General features: G+C 40.7%; 1 protein-coding gene across 5 annotated transcripts in view; it reads left to right on the top strand.

Moving 5' to 3' along the window:
* LOC140481205 (uncharacterized) overlaps positions 1-20,615 on the top strand; it is a 152,733-nt gene that overhangs the window by 105,733 nt on the left and 26,385 nt on the right. For 4 of the 5 annotated variants that reach the window (XM_072577036.1, XM_072577037.1, XM_072577033.1 and 1 more), the window contains exons 5-8: positions 67-228; positions 4,974-5,042; positions 11,037-11,288; positions 13,266-14,904. In XM_072577036.1, coding sequence (XP_072433137.1) covers positions 67-228; positions 4,974-5,042; positions 11,037-11,288; positions 13,266-14,904 — 2,122 coding nt within the window. The remainder of the gene's footprint in view (positions 1-66; positions 229-4,973; positions 5,043-11,036; positions 11,289-13,265; positions 14,905-20,615) is intronic. The other variant, XM_072577038.1, reaches the window with a different exon arrangement.

The raw sequence follows: 20,615 nt of genomic DNA, 5'->3' as shown, positions 1-20,615 counted from the left end.
CACTGATAATCTGACATTTAATTCCTAAAAGAAATCAATATAAATTTCTTTTCATATTTATTACAGTTAAAGGTGCAACAAAACATTAAAGTGGGACCACCCCCAACATCGATTCCAGCAACAAAGATGGAGGACGCTGGTGCTAGTTCTGAAGATGATGGATTACCCCAAAGTCCTCCAGAAAGCTCCCCTCGCCATGAAATCTCAACACAGAGCTACTTAACTAAGGTACAAAGCTCTCAATGTCCAATTACTCAAATAATTTGTAAATTCAATAACCAGACAACTAAGCAATGACGATATAAACCAGCACTCCCTGTGGGAAATAAGGCTTTCGGAGATTGTATCCCGGAAGATCAGGATGTGTGCATTACTCCTAACTGGAAAACACTTCTCCTGTTTCTTTCTTTGTTCACAAGAGGTTGAATGGTTTATCAATAGAACAATGCCACAAATATAGGTCAATGGGGGTCATTTTTAATGTAAAAGGCAAAGTACATTGGCAGGATTCTGATCAGCCACTATCTTGCAATCTGATTTTCTATTTCTGAAAATGGGGAAATGTATATGGTGGATGGTTGATTTATTGTCACCCATTTTGCTGACAATATTATTCCAGTCTTCACTGTCAGAAAGTGAGTGTGCTTGTCTTTAAAATGAAGCAAAAATGTGTCTGGGACAGTTAATGTATAAAGAAAGGGAAATCTGGGAAAGCATCATGAAAGTTTACACTTCTCTGCTGCAAATTTCAAATTTATAACGTACTAAAGGCAATTCACAAGCTGCCCATTTTCAAAAAGAGAAATGACAAATTTGAATCAAAACCTTTAATGAGAACAGAAGGTCTTGACTCACATCATTAAGTCGTCTTTTCACTTGTCAGGTACTGGCAGCTGCTTTGCATTTCTGGCATCATTTTCTTTAAGTGAGAATATGATTAACATGTTGAATGAACAAAATAAAGAGGAAGAGCTACTTAATTACATTATGTATTGCTAAATAATTTCTTGCTACAACATACTAGAACTCATCAATTGTCTCCAGTCCCCATCCCTCTAGGAGGTTGTGTGTTTCCCAGTCCATTTTTGTTTAGTTGAATTTAATTGAATTTTCAATAAACATATTTGCGCCTTTAATAGTTCTTAAATTATTTAATTCTCACGTTTTTTTCCTCAGTGTTAAATAAGGATTGATGTTCCTAGCTATTAGCTTTTATTACAATTGTATCTCCATTGTCCAGTAAGCTGGGAACTGGGCCTTTGCCAGACTAGGGCAGGTCATATCTCAGAATCAGCACAGGAGTTTGTACCAGAGACATCGGTTCCTGTGGGAGGTAATTTAGTTATTTATGCCTTTCACACCTAGCTGTGAGCACAAAAATAAATCTTTATACCAAAGGATTCAATAAGTACAATCAGAATTCTCTCCCAAAGGGCATTGTGGGTCTATCCACAGCAGGTGGACTACAACAGTTCAAGAAGGCAGCTGACCAGCGCCTTCTCAAGGGCAACTAGGGGCGATAAACGCTGGCACTACCAGCCACACCCACATCCCAAAAGTGAATTAAAATTAAATTATTCTAGGATGAAAAGAACTTCACTCAAGTAAATGCGAGTGCTGATTGGGCATGTGCACACCATGAACTCATGACTTAAACAGTGGCTTTACTTAGGCCAAAATAGAAATGCGAATTTTATCACGGGCTCTGTCCAATTGGGTTGCTTTAACGTGAGGAGTGCTGAATTATGGAGATACAATCTTTATTGATTGACTAATTTGCATTCCCAAGAGGCTAGAATGTATAAATGCATGTGCATGATACAAATAAGGAGAGCTGTTGTGCATAACAAGAAAGGGTACTGTTGTGGTGCAGTGGTAGTGTCCTTACCTCTGCACCAGGAAGTATGGGTTCAAGTCCTACCTGCTCCAGAGGTGTGCCATAACATGACTGAACAGATTGATTAAAGTAACTGCATGGCAGAAAGTCCAGGGTAAACCTAATCACTAAATATTCTGGGCTTGATTTGACACTGGACGGAAGTGGATACTGCAGGTGCTAGGGTTAAGGGTCTAGATCAGAGTGGTGCTGGAAAAGCACAGCAGGTCAGGCAGTATCTGAGGAGCAGGAAAATTGATGTTTCGGGCAAAAGCCCTTCACCAGGAATGCCCGAAACATCAGTTTTCCTGCTCCTCGGATGCTGTCTGACCTGCTGTGTTTTTCCAGCACCACTCTAATCTTGATTTGACACTGCCCCAGTGGCAGATTTGAAGATGGGGAGGTTCATTAAATCCTGGGGAGCTTGTGTGCTGCCTTTCTGCCCATCCTTGCCCTGACTGTAACTTTATCTTAGTAGGAGTGATGTCAGGTGGCCTGCCCACTAGTAGGCCATCAAGTGAGTAATTATCGACCAACCTGTTTCCATAGCCACAGGAGGATCCCTCCTTAACAGAGGCCCTCTGTGCTCATTGGAGAGCTCTCCAGGATTTTACTGCACATGAGAAAGCAACCCTCACCCCCAATCCATCCCTGTGGCCTCAGTTTTGAGCAGCCCAAGTTGATAGCTTCCAACCTCCCCCACATCACAGCTCAGTGTCCTTAATCCAGCAAGGTTGCTGCAGAATGGAGCATTTTCTGCAGAATGGAGCATGGCCTTCATTTTGAACAAAGAGAAATGCTGGACTGAATTTTCCTGGCCCACTAGTGACAGGGTGGTGAGCTGGCAATCTACTTCAATTAGGTGAATCAAATTGGCAAAGATAACCTGGGTGATCAGGTCATAGTGTGGGTTTTAAGATAGTTCCTTAGAACAACATATTCTAGAGGCAACCAAAGAGTAGCCTATTCTAGATCCACTAATGAGCAATGAGATAGGATAAATTAATTACATCATAGTAACATGTGTCCCTATCATAACATGATTGATTTCAGCTAGAAGGAAAGAAGAATGGGTCTAAAACTAGTGTTTTAAAATTAAGTATGAGAAATTATGATGATATGAAGACTGAACTGGGAAATTCAGTTAAGGGATAGGTCAGTCATGATCCAGTGGCAGACATTTAAGAAGATATTTCTTTTAGCAAAGGTATATTTCAATGAGAAAGACACTTGGAAAAGGGCGAGTCGAAACGTGTAGCCCTGGGAAAGCACAGCAGGTCCGGCAGCATCCGAGGAGTAGGAGAGTCAATGTTTCGGGTGTAAGCCCTTCATCAGGAAGGTGGAGGGGGAAGGAGGCTGAGAGATAAATAGGGGGTGGGGGTGAGGTTGGGGGGAAGATAGGTGGGATGGCGATAGGTGGACGCACTTGGGAGGTGATTGTGATCGGTCAGTGGGGAGGGTGGGGTGGATAGGTGGGAAGGAAGATGGACAGGTCAAGAGGGCAGTGCTGAGTTGGAGAGCTGGATTTGGGATGGGGGGGTGGTGGTGGAGGGGAGATTTGAAAACTGATGAAGTCAATGTTGATGCCACATGGTTGTAGGGTCCCGAGGCAGAGGATCAGGCATTCTTCCTCCTCCAGTCGGCCGGTGGCTGTGATTTGGTGATGAAGGCAGCCCAGGATTTTCATGTCCTTGGTGGAGTGGGAGGGGGAGTTAAAGTAATTGACCACAGGGCGGTGGGGTTGGTGGTTTGTGTGGATCAGAAATGATCCCTAAACTGCTCCACGAGTTGGCACTCGGTCTCTCCGATGTAAAGGAGACCACATCTAGAGCAACGGATGCAGTAATGGAGGTGGGAAGATGTGCAGGAAAATCTCTGCTGGATTTGAAATGTTCCTTTAGGCCTTGGACAGAGATGAGGGGGGAGGTGTGGGCGCAGGTTTTACTCTTTGTGTGGCAGCAGGGGAAGGCGCCGGGTGTAGAGAGTGGGTTGGTGGGGAGCATGGACCTAACGAGGGAGTCATGGAGGGAATGGTCTCTGCAGGACGGAGGTAGGGGTGGGGAGGAAAATATATTTTCGATGATGGGTTCTGACTGTAGGTGGTGAAAATGGCGGAGGATAGCACCCTGTATCTGAAAATTCCTGGGTGAAGTGTGAGGACCAGGGGGTTCTATCCTTGTTGCAGTTGGGGGAAGGTGGAGTTCAAGGGCAGTGGCACGGGAAGTGGAAGAGATGCAATGGAGGGCATCATTGATCACGTGGGAGGGGAAATTACTGTCCATGAAATAGGAGGACATTTAGGATGTGGAATTGCTGCTCCTGGGAACAGGTATGGTGGAGGCAGAGGGAATTGCAAGTAAGGCTTTGCCTTTTTCCAGGAAAAGGTTGCATCATTCATAGCTGAGTAAAGAAGTTAAGGGTAATTTCAAACTGGAAAATAAAGTATTCCAGCCAACTCCAGAGTAAGTGAACATTTTATATTACAAAGGTAATTGATCTTATAAATAGGGTTGAAAACAAAAAAATTAAAGTGAGTTTAAATGTGAGATTACGAAAGACCAGTCATGTTAAACTCTATCTATTCTAAAAAATGATATCTGTCCCAGTCAGAAGCTGAACCAACACTAGTTTGAAGAAATCCAGCTGATCTGTGTCAATGCACGAGCTGATAAACTGTCCCACAGTTTCACTATTTTCAGGGAGTGGAAGAACACATACTGTCTAACCTAGTTCTGATGTGTTCTAGCTTGAAATTGTGACCCCCCTTGTCATTCTAATCTTCTTAGTTGAAACAAGATCTCTGCACAATTTCAGTCTAATCACTTCATCATCTTGTGAAGCTCAATAAAATTACCTGGAGGTCTCTGCTTCTCTAAAGTGTGGGACCTCAGCACTTGGAGCCTATCTTGGTAACTTTGATGACCACACTATGTAGTACGTTTTCACTATTTTTAGAAATTTATTTATTAGCCAATTTATTTTGTACATTCTCTCTGAGCTATGCCCGATTGTTAAGATGAACATATTTTTTAGTTTTATTCTGTATAATTTTATCCATTTTCATTTGACTGAACCTTTTCCTAATTCCATCCCACAGTACTCTGACCCTTACAAGAATCATAGCTCCTTGATTTTAGGTGGGACACTCAGCGAAGAAGAAGAGCAGGTAAAAATTCAAAATTCCCAATTTTGGGAGGACCCTCAAAAACCAACATAGGAAATAATTAGCTGTGAGCATACCTCTCAACTGTGCCATTTTAATCAGAAGACCCTTGTATGCTGCTTCAGAAAGCTGCATGTAAGCCTGCCGAGCAGGCTTTGTGAATGGTGCTAGAATATTGCTTGTTCATCCCAAACACAGAATCAAATTCCACCTTTACAATATCTTTGAAGCTGCTGATTGAGAGGTATGGTTGTGAGAGTTCACTTAGTATATGGTGCAAGATAAATCACAGCATCCATAACAGAAAGATTTTGGGAGCTTAGCTGATTCAAAACAGAAAATTGTCAGAGAATAGGAACTTTCTTTTTTAATTGATTCAGAGGGTGTGGGCATCACTGGCCAGGTCAGCATTTATTGTCCATCCCTAAGTACCCAGAGGGCAGTTAAGTGTCAACCATATTACTACGGGCCTGGAGTCATGTGTCAGACCAGGTAAGAACAGCAGTTTCCTTCCCTAAAGCAGATTAGTGAATCAGATGAGTTTTCCTGACAATTGACAATGGTTTCATGGTCATCATTAGATTCCTAATTCCACCATCTGCCATAGTAAAATTTGATCATGGGTCCCCCAAACATTACCAGGGTCTTGGGATTTAATAGTCTAGCGATAATATCATTAGACTGTCACCTCCCCTTAACAGTAGGAGTTTGCCCTGAATGTACATAGTGGCACTGAAAGGGTATAAAAGTAAGGATAGATCAATATATGTTTCTTTTTTAATGCAGTCCTGAGTTTTGCTGCATGCCTCTAACTGTTTTATCTCTTTAGTTTACTTTGTTCATGAATTGTGGGCAATGTTGACTGGACCAGTGTTTATTGTCCATCCTGAGTTGCCCTTGAGAAAGTTTTGAACTACTGCAGTTCATGTGGGGTTAGGATACCCACAGGTTCCCAATGGAGGGTGTTCTGGGTTTTTGGCTCAGAAAAAAGTGAAGAAATGTTATTATTTTAGGGTGGCTTGCAGGGGAACTTGCAGTTGGTGGTGTTCCATTCATCCTTAACTTGAAGTTCTAAAATTTTCCCTGGCACTGATGATAAACTAAGGCCTCTTGTAACGGTTTAACAGTCCTGCAATAGACAGTAAAATGCTGAAATTTATAGTACTGCTCCTCCAGGCCCTGCAAGGAAAATCTAGGCCACCATCGGTCTGGAAGCAAGCATTTCTTTCATGAGATGCTTCCTTCTCCACAAGATGGCAACAGGCAACCCTGAGGCACATGGAGTCATAGAGATGTACAGCAAGGAAACAGACCCTTTGGTCCAACTCATCCATGCCGAACAGATATCCTAAATTAATCTGGACCCATTTGCCAGCATTTGGCCCATATCCCTCTAAACTCTCCCAATTCATGTACCCATCCAGGTGCCTTTTAAATGTTGTAATTGTACCAGCCTCCAACACTGCCTCTGGCAGCTCATTCCATACACGCACCACTCTCTGTTTGAAAAGGTTGCCCCCTTCAGTCCCTTTTATATCTTTCAACTCTCATATTAAACCTATGGCCTCTAGTTTTGGACTTCCCTACCCTGGGAAAAGGACTTTGGCTAATCACTCTATCCGTGATCCTTGTGATTTTATAAACTCCTATAAGGTCATCTCTCAGCCTCCTATGCTCCAGGGAAAGTAGCCCCAGCCTATCCAGTCTCTCCTTTTAGTTCAAACCTTCCAACCCCGGCAACATCCTTGTAAACCTTTTATAAACCCTTTCACAACATCTTTCTTGTTGCAGAGAGGCCAGAATTAAATGCAATATTCTATAAATGGCCTAACCGAAGTCCTGTAGAACCGCAGCATGACATCCCAACTCCTATACTCAATGCACTGACCAATAACGGCAAGTGTACCAAATGCCTTCTTTACTATCCTGTCTACCTGCTACTCCATTTTCAAGGAACTATGGGCCTGCACCCCAAGATGTCTTTGTTTGGCAACACTCTCCAAGACCTTACCATGAAGTGTAGAAGTCCTGCCCTGATTTGCCTTACTAAAATTTATCTAAATTGATCTCCATCTGCCACTCCTTGGCCCATTGCAAATTTGATCGACATCCCGCTGTATTCTGAAGGTATAGTTCTCACATGGGTGACAGGTCATTCACCCGTGCATCAGTAGTATGAAAAGAAGGTTCAGATGTAAAATTTGCCCTGTCCACTGTTGCATGTGCCACAGAACCAGCTACTAATGTCAGCACTGTGGCTGAGCGGTTAGCACTGCTGCCTCATAGCGCCAGGGACCCGGGTTTGATTCCAGCCTTGAGTGACTGTCTACATGGCGTTTTCATATTCTCCCCTTGTCTATGTGGGTTTTCTCCAGGTGCTCCAGTTTCCTCCCTCTGTCTCCATTGGGAATGTGAGCTAGGTTCTTGTTTTTCTGTATGATATCATTGGACTGGGTGGAGCTTAATGTAGTTGCTGACACTAATCCTTTCAGGACGATTATCTTATACAAGGGTTTCATCTTCTGTATGTGGTAAACTAACTGATTCCTATAGTTTCCAACTAGGATTTAGCATTGCCCCATCTGAACCGTGTCCTTCATTCAAAATAGTTTTAATCATTGAAAAGTTCTTTTTAACAACATCATACTTTTCTGTATGGTCTGTTATGCTTAAAATTAGCTTTCACTTTAGTACCGAGTTGTCCCTTTTTCTTAGATGCACCTTAAAATGTATCATGTTGTGACCACTACTTCCATGGTATGTGTTCTATTCCATAACTCATAACCAGATTTAGCAATCTTGTAGATCCACAGACTTACTAGTTGAGGAGCGAGTCCTGTGCACGTTGCAGGAGTTCAGTACTTTGTCTGTCTCTGAATGAATGATAAAATTGCCTGAACAGACATGTTTTTGGTGCTGCTTGCCTTTCTAATCTTTCTGTAAAATGTCTCTTTCATTTCTTTCTCATAATTTGCAAGCCTGAAATCTGTTGCCACCAATAATACAGGGCTTTTGTTTGAACTCCAGCCATAATGACTGTCTGTATCCCTTCCTTGTCTTTATCTTCCTTTATCTTTCCTAATCTTCCTCGTATAAAATGTTAACATTTATATTGCTTCCAAAGAATAGATGAGGCAATACATAATTGTGTATAATAATTACTGGCAGAGACACAACGCAAGAGCTTTTTTGAGATTGTAAAAAGTCTTTGTTAGTTAGTGATAATCTGAAAATGGGATGTTATGAATGAATTCATTTAGTTTTTCTCTACTTTAATGTATTAAATTACAAGTTTGAACAATGCTTGATTTTTGACATAAATTCTGCCAGTGATATCATTCTACACTCTTTCCTTTGTGAATATTCATTCACGGAGTTCCCACCATAAGTCCAATCAATCCCTGACCTTGAAACTGGATCAGTTTGTAAACTGAGAGTCAGTGTTTCCTGACTGGAAGCTTGACATATTAAGCAGTGATGGAATCTCCAAATAGATGATATCTGTCTTTCTTTAGTTACCTGAGAGTCTTTCAATGTGATTTATTAACTGAAAATGTCAAATGAGAAACTGTGGACATGAAAAGAACCTATGATCCATGCAGTATGTCCTATGTAGTCTGCCTTTACTGTCACAGTATGTAGACTGCTCACCTTTTCCAGAAGCCATGTACTGTCCTGGAAGAGGGAAGAAAAACTGATGAACCCTCAGAAAAGCCTATTGGCAGGAACAGAACAAAGAGGATATAGACCCATCAATGCCTGCAGTTACATGGCAGATACTGACCATGGCTGAAGAATCAGCTCCATTTGGGCCAATAGTTTTGCTGCAAGTTTCAAAATGAACTCCAGTGAATAGAAAGGAATTGTGTATCTGTGTTTGAAGTCCAGGTGTGAGTGTCTACTTAAAATATTGAAATAACCTTTGCGTAAGTTCATCTTGAGCGTGCATACAGAGGGATACCATATAGACACCAAGTTTGGCACCAAGTTACACAGATCATGGTTGGGATTCTTGTGGCAGTGCTCCTACCTCTGAGCTATCAGGCTTGGTTCAAGTTGCACCTATACCAGAGGTGTGTCATGCCACATCGGAACAGCTTATTCAAAACATATTTACATTGGTAATTGTTACCAACTCAGAATTAGAACGAACCCTGGATTTAGACTTTCACTTTATATTCCAACAAAATAGCCCTTTTAATATATATCCAAGACTATTTTACAGACTAGTGAATCAAGTGTACTCCCGGATATGATTGATTTGACAATTCTTATTGTATTTTAAATAAGTTCCTGTTCGTAAACACAATTTTTTAAATGTATCCTAATACTTTAACAATAGAGTCAGTTTTACAAATGCAGTACAAGTTAAAATCCACTGAAAAGTGTTATACCCCCATAATAAATCTGTTAACGTTGTTACATTGCTATTACAATCAATTGAAGTTACTGCTTGGAATTAATTAGTGCATCAAAATGTTGGCTCATGTTAGACCATTGGTATAACTATGTTAAATAAAGTGATTAAAGTAGCCATTGGAATTACCAATTATTCAGTTGAAACATATTTGAATATTTACTTTAATAAAAGAAGTCTTTCATAATATAAATATATAAAATTTATGATAAAATGTAATCCATGAAAGAAGTGGAGGTATTTTATTTGAAAATGACAAAGTTCTATTACCGATGCCCATGGAAGGTATTTTCCACACAGCAGAAACCTGTCTACAATAAATTAATGATCAGCAAATTAATCAATTTATTGGTTTTCAAGAGGAATGTTGATTTGGAGAACTCAGACCTCTTTGAATCATGCATGAAATCTTTGCAATACAAGCCTGAAAAATTGAATGGTAGAAAGGGCCTAGGTTTAACATTCCATTACATCTTCCACACTGCATTTCTTATGTTACGACAGCCTGTATTTATATACCATGTGATAAAACATTCCAAGTTACCTCTCGTTGACATCAAAACGCATGAGATATTAGGACAGATGACCAAAGGCTTGATCACAGAAGTGTCTCAAAGGAGAAATTTGAATAGGCTTCTGTTTGCACAGAGCTGAGTAAGTTGATGCCTTGCCCTTGGAGGCGGAGAGATTGAGGGAAGAGGTTTCCAGAGTTCAGGGCTTTAACATCTGAAGGCATGGCTCCCAATGGTAACAATTAGATTTGGGGATGCTGCAGAGGCCAGAATGAAAAAGGTGTAGATGAATTGGAGGGTTGTGGGGTTGGAGGAGATTATAGCGATGGGAAGGTGTGAGGCCATGAAAAGATTTAAAAACTTGAATGAGACTTTTAAAAGTGAGGCAGTGATTAATTGGAAGCACAGGGCAACGTATGGCTTATTGCAGGCCAGCATGTGGGAAGCAGCATGTTTGATGACCCCCGGCTACAAGGGTTGGCCTGTGGGAGGTCAGCCTTAGAATATGTTGGAACAGTCAAGGGTTTGTGTGATGTTTTCAACAGCAGATGAGCTGAGTCAGGGGCATAATTAGGCAATATTAGGGAAATGTGAGTGGGCGGTCTTAATGATGTTGTCAGTATTTGGTTGGAAGCTCATCTCAGGTTCAAACATGACATCAAGATTGCCAGCAGTTACCAAGGAGTGGGCTGGATTTGATGGCAAGACTTGGAGTCTTTATTGATGCAGCATTGACTTCACTACAAGTGGACATCATTGGCTGTAAAGCATCTTAGGACAACCAGGTGTTTTTACATTTCGCTATGTCAGCACAATTTCATTATTTCCTCTCTAAAAGCTGTAAACACAACAGTACTTCTGCTATGCTGCACTGGAGTGTTAGGATGCACTATGAGTTTGTGTTAGAATTGAAGTTTCTTTTCTGCATTGTTGAAATCAAAATCTGCAATCATTCACCAATACAGTTCAGAAGGGTTGTTGCATTGACTAGAAATATTTGTTCTGGTATCTTGCATGCTGTCATTTATATTCTATGTAAAGTCTAGATGTAGCCTTACTGTTCTACAGGTTATGCCAGGGTCTTCCTCCAGGCCCAGTAGTCCGCGCTCCACCAACCTTCCATCAAGGTCAACCTCAAGACCTCGGAGTCCCACATCGCCACTGGTTTCGATCTCTTCTGACAGCTTTATTTCACCTGCTATTGATTTTAACTCTCCACCTACATTCTCCACTTGTCTCGATAATTCTGCAGCAAGACACAAGCTCTCAGTGAAGCCACGCAATCAACGATCTTCCTCGAAACAAAGACGGCCTTCTTCAGTAAGTATTGAATATGTTCTACATGAAATGCACTATTTTCACCCATTTCACTTACCTCTCCTGAAGGTTTCCAATGGCTGTTAATTGGGTAAGGTATTTGCTGTCCTGTAGCAGGAGGTGGCTACCATTGCCAAGATTGATTTGGTTCTCAACCTGCTTCCACTTCGGACAACTTTCTGATGAAAGCAGCCTTTTCCTTATTCTTCTTAAACTGGGGCCTCAGGGACCAGTTGTATAGTGTGGCCTTGTAGTTCATGCTTTTCGAGAGCTTGTGGAAGTCATCTCCACATTTTATCTTTTAAAAATGTAACTAAATATTTAGTGTAACCTGGTGATTTCCTACTGACTTGCTACGTCTTACAATGGCATTCCAGATATAGCAGCCCATGGGGCTATTGGGCCTGCGTAGGTGCGGTCTCCTTATCTGGAGTAGTTAACTGGAATATTATTTTGCTTGACCTGTCCACTTACTTTAATAAATTCCTTAAAAAGTATGTGTTAGCATGTAGCTTAATGGTTGTTTCTGATAGTACTTCATGCTTAACTAACTCTCTGAGTGGAACAAAATGGTTCAAAGTGTTCCAAGCAATCTTACAGTGACATTCCTGAGTTTATTCCCTTTCAAAGTATGCAGAAACTCATAACAGTCTTCAGTGTTCTCCACTCCAGGGGAAAAGCCTCCCTATTTCATACCTTCCTTCATAACTAAAACCCATCATTTTGGTTTTAATTACAGTGAGGCTTGACTATATCCTTTCCATTCCTTCCCCTAGTAGGACACCAGAATACCTCAGTAATCTAGGTAGTCTAACTAACATGCTTCTGCACCAGGTTTTTTTTGCAGTGATGCTTCTGAGAAAAGCAGTTCTTGCGTCGGTATGTTTTTAAGTGACTTCTTCTGAGTTTCTGGACAGTCCTTGAATTGAACAGCATTCTACTCACCTCATTGCCACTACCCTCATAGGCTACCTGTTAGTCAATGACCCTGTGGATAGGATTTCCTGCTTTGTGCATTCACTAATGCATTTTGACACAGTTTAAATCCATTTTTAGATGTAAATGATGTAAAGGAAGAGGCTAAAGATCACCTCTTTTTTATCATGTTTTTAGCAAATTTGACTCCTGGCCCCTTACCCAACCTTAGTTTTACCATATTTTCCACTATAATTGTCCAGTTCCCTAATTTATCTTTGATTTGACTTTGGTATAATTTTACTGTGCCCAAATCATTTATATAAATGAAAAACAGGAAACCCAGCTTCACACCACTCGTCTCACCCTGCTAATCCAAAACTATTTACCTACAATTTCTTTCTGCCACCTAATCATCTTTTTACCCACAATGGGACATTTACTTGAGTACCGTATGCCTTTATTTGAGAGGAAGCAGAGTTAACGTTTCGGATCCAGTGACCCTTCTTCAGAAGAGTTCAGAAGAAGCGTGGCCAGACTCAAAACATTATCTCTGCTTTCTCTCCACAGAAGCTGCCAGACCTGCTGAGTTTCTCCAGCAATTTCTGTTTCTGTTTCAGACTTCCAGCATCCACAGTTCTTTTATTTCTATTTTCATGCCTTTGTTTGAACCTGGTAGCATTCCAATTTTCATCTTACTTGTTTCTTTCTTAAAAATGCATTCTTTCTCCTGTGGTGAGCCTTCCACATTTAGATATCACCTAAATTCATTCTAAATTATGATGCAACTTCATCAGTCTCTTTGACTGTTTTCTCTTTTGTCTTATTCATTTACTCCTAGTCCACTGGGGCCCTCTATTACCTTGATCTTGTTCCTACATTTTTCCATTTAAAATACAGGACTTGACACTATTTTATGCTTCTCATTTTGCTCATTCTTAAAAAGATAAGCAAAATAAAAAAGCACATTGTTAATGTTTCCTCCTCTAAATAGTTCATGTAAAATAATGTTGAAGAAAATACGTGTGTTTATTCACAGACAACTGTTCCTCGTTATTTTTGCAGAGATTTATTTCTGAAGAGCCTCGAGATTTAATGTACAAAGTACCTGAGCTAAAAGAAGAAAATGAGCAAGAGATCAGCAACTACAACAGTGAGAATGCCAATTCCGAAATATGTTTGAAAGAGAAAACAGCAATTCCATCAACAATTCTTACTCAGGGACAACCTCTGTCACTAACTGAGCCTATGATAATTCAGTCAAGTAGCACAGAGGTGGTGGATAATTCCGAACAAGGAACTAGTGAACTTATCCAATTAAATATTGCCACCTCGTCTTGTGCTTGGGATGTTAATGATCATCTGCAAACAAGCTCTGAACTTGCTGTTCTGTCAGAAACTGGAGAGGATGTCAATCTGATGGAATTTGACATAGTGGAAGTGACTGCTTCACAAATTCTTGTGCTACCAGGCACTGAGTCACTGGGGTCAACAACTGTATTGTCTGAACATTCAACTTCACTGGATTTTATAGATCCATTAAAGCAAAAAGAAGAAATAAATCTTCTGGAATTTGAAGAGAGGGCCACAAAATGTGGCACACCTGTTTCTTCTCTTGATATATCCTTTGCAGGCGAGACTGTATATCCAACAAGCACAGAGATTCAGGCAGATAAATTGTTACTCACTTCTGAGGAGCCACCTTCAATTGTCCCTGTAGCGACAGAAATCAATGAGATAGAATTTGTGCAGGAAACTCCAGATACATCCTGTAAACAAACAAACACAGAGGCAACATCAAAAGAATCTTTACATTCAATCGATCAAAGAGCAATAGAACCTTCAAATCATGACAATAGGTCTGATGAAGTGCCTGAAGAATTCAGCAGTATTGCATCAACCAGTACTGAGGTATGTTCACAACCTTCAGAGGTTTTGAAAACATCTCAGGATCCTCCTGTTTCAGAAACCATTAAAAGCAGTCTGGAAAGTACAGAAGTGACAGTATTTAAGAAAACAGATGTTCAAACATCAGAAGACAACACAATAAGTCTACAGAGTTCATTTAAGAAAAACAGCCAGGGCTCCTTCAAATTCTCAATTTCCTCAGCATGGAATAGATCCAGACGAGGCAGCATGAAGTGGAATGAAGGTAATCTGACACCGGATTCAGACAGTTTGCAGAACAGATTCCCACAGAAAGTTAGTACGCTGCCTGGAAGAGAGAGGAAAGAGAATGGGGAAGAAATGCCCCTTTCTGAATCTTCTGTGGTTAGGATTGAAGTACATAAACCGGAAAAAACTGAGGAAGACAAAATTGATGAAGGAAGAGGACTATTTGGCATTAAACTCCGCAGTACTTCCCATTCTTTAAAATACAAAGAGAGTGCTCATTTAGATTATAAACGTCACAGTGCTGAAGCCACTTTGGAATCAGGCAGCTCAGCACTGCAACTCAAGATTGAAAAGACAGATGTCAGGAAGTCACCTGAAATCTCCCTTAGCAACACATTAATGGATAATGGAAAACTGAAGGCTAAATCTTCTGAAAGTCTCTCTGTTAAGCCACCCTTACCTAAAAAACCTGTCCTCCAAAGTGTGAACACTGCAACAACAGCCTCAAACAAACAGACCATACAAATTAAACCTAGTCAGGAAAGACTGAAAGACACAGAGAAAAAGCCAAGTGTCAGTAAAATCTCAGGTAAGAAATTTTATGCTCTTTGGGCCTCACTCAAAAGTTGGAATATGGCATTGAGATAAACTTTGATCATATTGAATGGTGGAGCAGGTGCTGAATGGCCAATTTCTATTCTATGTTTCTGCATTAAATGAGGCAGATTCTATTGTGACTTTTGACTTTAGACCCGTGCATTGCTTTTCTTCGGCAGTCGTTTAATGGTCTATATATGCTCCCTGTCTTTCTCTATTTCACTCCTCAGTCCATAAGCTTCCACATCTTTCCAGGACACTGTTGAATGCTGTGATTGGCCTAACATTGATTACTATGTGTGGCAAAGTATTTTCTAGTGAATAACTCCTTCATAAAAATCAATCTTCTCAATCTTTGTTTTGTCAATCTGGTGCTCACTATGTGATCATGTTTCAGGTTTTCTTTGTTGTGTTATATTCCTACTAAATCCTCCTTAAATCTTCATGATTCAAGGGAAAGTATTTACCCTTTTCCTTGCAATTCCTAACTCTGATCCTACTTGTTCTTCGTAGAAAAAAAGCTAGTTTTTATATAAGGTCTTTCATGATGCCAATCAATTTCATCAATAAATTACTCGTGAGCCCATCAGAGGGCATCCTACCTGCCTGTAACCAGCCAGCGACTGTTTCCTGCCCCAATCCCCAAACCCTTCTGCACTAGACTCCACTCCTTCCATCCCCCTTTCACTGCTAATTTGTCCCTGGTGGCAAACCACACGTTCCTCAATCCCAGATGCACCACCACACACTCCCTCCTGGCCACACTGTATACCAGCAGTGGCCACCACACCTAGGGGACACTGCTATTACTGGAAAGATGCCAGCCTTTGATTGGCCAAAAGGGCTTTCTGTTTCTGAGGTTGGAAGTCCCATCTCAACTCAGTTTGCAGCAAATTTAGCTAGTGAGTGGGAGAGATTTATTGCAGCCCCATTAAATCCAGAATTTAGATGTGTCTTTACCACGATATTACAGAGTCATTATGATCCTTTTGCTTTGGTAGTTATTTTAATCAACCGCATCATACATTGAGACACATCTCTGGAGCAAGTAAAACTTGAACCCAGGCCTCCTGGCCCAGAGTTAGGGATACTACAACTGCACCACATAGCCCCCTAAACATTTCACTTTTGTATGCAATCCTAAAGTCCCGGCTTCTCTCTTAATGGTCTTTTTAAACTAAGATGGATTATTAAGAATTTACCAGTAGACCTAGATATTTTTGTGCCTCCTCAAATTAAGAATTTTGTAACTAAAGGTGTTATTTTATTCTTTAGTCTTGTGTAATACCTCATGTAAACTGCATCTGCCACTAATAATCCCATTTTCTATGCTGCTTATATCATTCTATAATCTTCTGTATTCTTCTTAACAGTTTTCTCCTCTCAATTTTGTACTATCATTTTATATCCACTGTCTTATGCCTATCTGTACTATTTATATAGATGAAGCACAAAGTGATTTATTGGGCACTCCACTAGTCAACATCTGTAAGTCTGAGAAATATTCATTTAATGCTACATTTCCATCTGCCTTTTTAATCATCTCTCTATCCACATCTAATTAGAATATTACTAGACTCTGCTAATATCTTTATCCTTCATGATCTGAAAAAAGTAATTAACAGCAAAATTGACTGTTTGCAAAGTGCTACCATTTTCCAATGATTATTATTTTGTACTCTGTGCCTTATTATTACCTCAGTCAGGTCAAATAGGTTGAGAATATAATGTTATTCACACAATAGGATTCATTATTACCAACATGCATTATTTAAGAGAGGAAAAGCTAGTTTCACAACAAAGCCATTCAGAAGTGTTACCACCATAATATCTGAACAAATGTCATTATTGGTTTAATTTAATGACTCATTTTACACCTAGCCTGAAATTATCGCTGATAAGGCAATTATGGTGTAAATGAATTTGAATTACTGTGTTTGCTGAGCAGCTTTGACAATTGTGATAGTCAAGTAATACTAACAATCACAAAGGGACAGAGATTAAATAATAATTAAATTTAAATCCCTTGTAATATTTCACTGTCCAGCTCCTTACAGTACAGGAGACATTGTTTATAAAAATGCTTGTAGCAATTTGGAATGATCAACTTTTCATTGCTTCAAAGATGTGGGACATAAAGTTATAGAGATGTACAGGCATGGAAACAGACCCTTCGGTCCAACCCGCTCATGCTGAGCAGATATCCCAACCCAATCCAGTCCCACCTGCCAGCACCCGTCCCATATCCCTCCAAACCCTTCCTATTCATATAACCATCCAAATACCTATTAAATGTTGCAATTGTACCAGCCTCCACTACTTCCTCTGGCAGCTCATCCATACACGTACTACCCTCTGTGTGAAAAGGTTGCCCCTTAGGTCTCTTTTATATCTTTCCCCTCTCACCCTAAACCTATGCCCTCTAGTTCTGGACTCCCCAACCCCAGGGAAAAGACTTTGTCTATTTATCCTATCCATGCCCCTCATGATTTTGTAAACCTCTATAAAGTCACCCCTCAGCCTCCGATGTTCTAGGGAAAATAGCCCCAGCATGTTCAGCCTCTCCCTATAGTTCAAATCCTTCAACCCTGGCAACATCCTTGTAAGTCTTTTCTGAACCCTTTCAAGTTTCACAACATCTTCCCAATAGAAAAGAGACCAGAATTACACACAGTATTCCAACAGTGACCCAGCCAATGTCCTGTACAGCCACAACATGACCTCCCAACTGCTGTACTCAGTACTCTGACAAATAAAGGAAAGCATACCAAATACCTTCTTCACTATCCTATCTACGTGCGACTCCACTTTTAAGGACCTATGAACCTGCACTCCAAGGTCTCTTTGTTCAGCAACACTCCCTAGGACCTTACAATTAAGTGTATAAATCCTGCTAAGATTTGCTTTTCCAAAATGCAGCACCTTGCATTTATCTGAATGAAGCTCCATCTGCCACTTCTCAGCCCATTGGCCCACCTGATCAAGGTCCTGTTGTAATCTGAGGTAACCTTCTTTGCTGTCCACTACACCTCCAATTTTGGTGTCATCTGCAAACTTACTAACTATACCCCTTATGCTCACATCCAAATCATTTATATAAATGATGAAAAGTCGTGGACCCAGCACTGATCCTTGTGGCAGGTCTTGGGGTTTTATCCACCTTTATGCGTTTCAAGACATCCAGCACTTCCTCCTCTGTAATATGGACATTTTTCAAGATGTCACCATCTATTTCTTTACATTCTATATCTTCCATATCCTTTTCCACCCTAAATACTGATGCAAAATATGCGTTTAGTATCTCCCCCATTTTCTGCGGCTCCACACAAAGGCCACCTTGCTGATCTTTGAGGGGCCCTATTTTCTCCCTAGTTACCCTTTTGACCTTAATGTATTTGTAAAAACCCTTTAGATTCTCCTTAACTCTATTTGCCAAAGCTATCTCATGTCTCCTTTTTGCCCTCCTGATTTCCCTCTTAATTTTACTCCTACTTCCTTTATACTCTTCTAAGGATTCATTCGAATCTATCCTGTCTATACCTGACATATGCTTTCCTCTTTTTCTTAACCAAGTCCTCAATTTCTTTAGTCATCCAGCATTCATTTTTCACCCTGACAGGAATATACTTTCACTGGACTCTCGTTATCTCATTTCTGAAGGCTTCCCATTTTCCAGCCGTCCTTTTACCTGCGAACATTTGCCCCAAGACCCATCTTGTGTCAGGAACAAGTTCTGGTGCGAAATTGCTAAGCATTAATTGATCAGATATAATTATGGTTTAGAAATTCTGCAAGGTTCAAATGAAAGAAAACATTCACTGAGAGAAAAACAAAACCATGCATTAAGAAAAACACTAATAAATTCCATCTTTTACCTTAAGCCTAGCCATGCAATAAGTCCAGTTAAACTATCACGATCTTAATTTTTATTCATTCACGGGATGTGGGCCTCGCTGGTTGGCCAGCATTTATTGCCTATCCCAAGTTGTCCTTGAGAAGGTCTTGGTGAACTGCCTTCTTGAGCTGCTGCAGTCCATGTGCTGTAGGTAGACCCACAATGCTGTTAGGGAGGTAATTCCAGGATTTTGATCCAGCAACATTGAAGGAATAGCAATATATTCCAAGTCAGAATGGTGAGTGATTTGGAGGGGAACTTGCAGATGGTGGTGTTCCCATGTATCTCCACCCTTGTCCCTCTAGATGAAGTGGTTGTGGTTTGGAAGGTGCTGTCTAAGGAACTTTGGTGAATTTCTGCAGTGCATCATATAGATAGCACACACTGCTGTTACTGATTGATGGTGGAAGGACTGAATGTTGATAAATCAGCTGCTTTGCCTTCGATAATGTCAGTCTTCTTGAATGTTGTCGGAGCTGCATTCATCCAGGCAAGTGGGGAATATTTCATCACAGTCCTGACTTGCGCCTTGGAGATAGTGGACAGGCTTTGGGGAGTCAAGAGAGGAGTTATGTTGTGATCTTGGGACAAAAGGGGTGATGTTGAAAGGAAGACGATAAAGAATAAGAGAAAAAAAATTGGAAAAATAATCAAAGGAATGAAGAAACTAGTAATAATAAAAGATACGCAACTAATGATATCACACATTGCAATGTCCCTTGTAATCTGCTTAAAATAATTGCATCTCACAGAAGGGTAATTGGACATTGGCACTTTCTGGCCTATATGGCACAGTTCCACATTGGCCATCCAGCATTAACAAGTAATACTTCATCATGCTAAATGAGAACAATCTGCACTGTGGAAAGTGAGATTACATTTTTAACTGAATTGGACAGATGATAAAGAAAAAGTCACAGGGACATGAATTTTATTTTGATTTTCCCAGTTGAGATTTCCAGAGATTTAATGTATGGGAACGTTTAATGCAGGGGAAGGTTTAATGTAGATGAAACCCATCAATGTTCATAAAACAGTGGTGCAGTCAGCATCAGACACCAGACTGGAGAGTAACAAGGTCCCAGCAACCACAGCCTCTTGGCCCAGTTGCAAGATCCACAAATTAATCCTAATCACAAAGAGCAGGTTTGATGAATGTCAGCCAGTGTGACAGTTCACTCAGAGGTCAATTAGCTAAATTGTGTGATGGATGCGGGGTCAATTGAAGCTTTCACAGTGAAATTAGACAATGTTCACAAAATGAAGAACAGTCAGGGCTACCTGGCAAATGGAAATGGGCCAGGTGTTCTGCTGCTTCAAAGGGCCAGTATGGACACAATGGGCCAATTGGCCTCTTTCGGTGCTGTGGAGAAAGTGAGGACAGCAGATGCTGAAGATCAGAGTCGAGAGTGTGTTGCTGAAAAATCACAGCAGGTCAGGCAGCATTCGAGGAGCAGGAGAATCGACGTTTCAGGCATAAGCCCTTGATCAGGAAGCCAGCTCTCAGAGTGAACAAAACCTCTGACACTCCTGTTTATAGCTGTCAGCCAGGGCTCCCTGATTGGACCAGATTAACAGCCCCAATGAGGGAACTAAAATTCTATGAGGCCCACCTGGCTGAGCTTGCTACACACATCTGGAAGCTGCTACAGTGGCTATGGATGCACCAAGAGAAGGACTTTGTTAATAGAAAGCTTAGTTATCATCTGCATAATGAACGGGAAACCTAGACCACCATTTGTAAGCTGCAATCCTGCACCACTTCTCACACAAAGCAGCTTCAGAGCCACTATTACCTTGCAGAATAC

Source organism: Chiloscyllium punctatum, chromosome 9 (assembly GCF_047496795.1).
Source record: "Chiloscyllium punctatum isolate Juve2018m chromosome 9, sChiPun1.3, whole genome shotgun sequence".
NCBI classification, from domain to species: Eukaryota; Metazoa; Chordata; class Chondrichthyes; order Orectolobiformes; family Hemiscylliidae; genus Chiloscyllium; species Chiloscyllium punctatum.
Note: the sequence above shows the minus strand (reverse complement) of the source record. Positions and strands in the feature narration are given on the sequence as shown.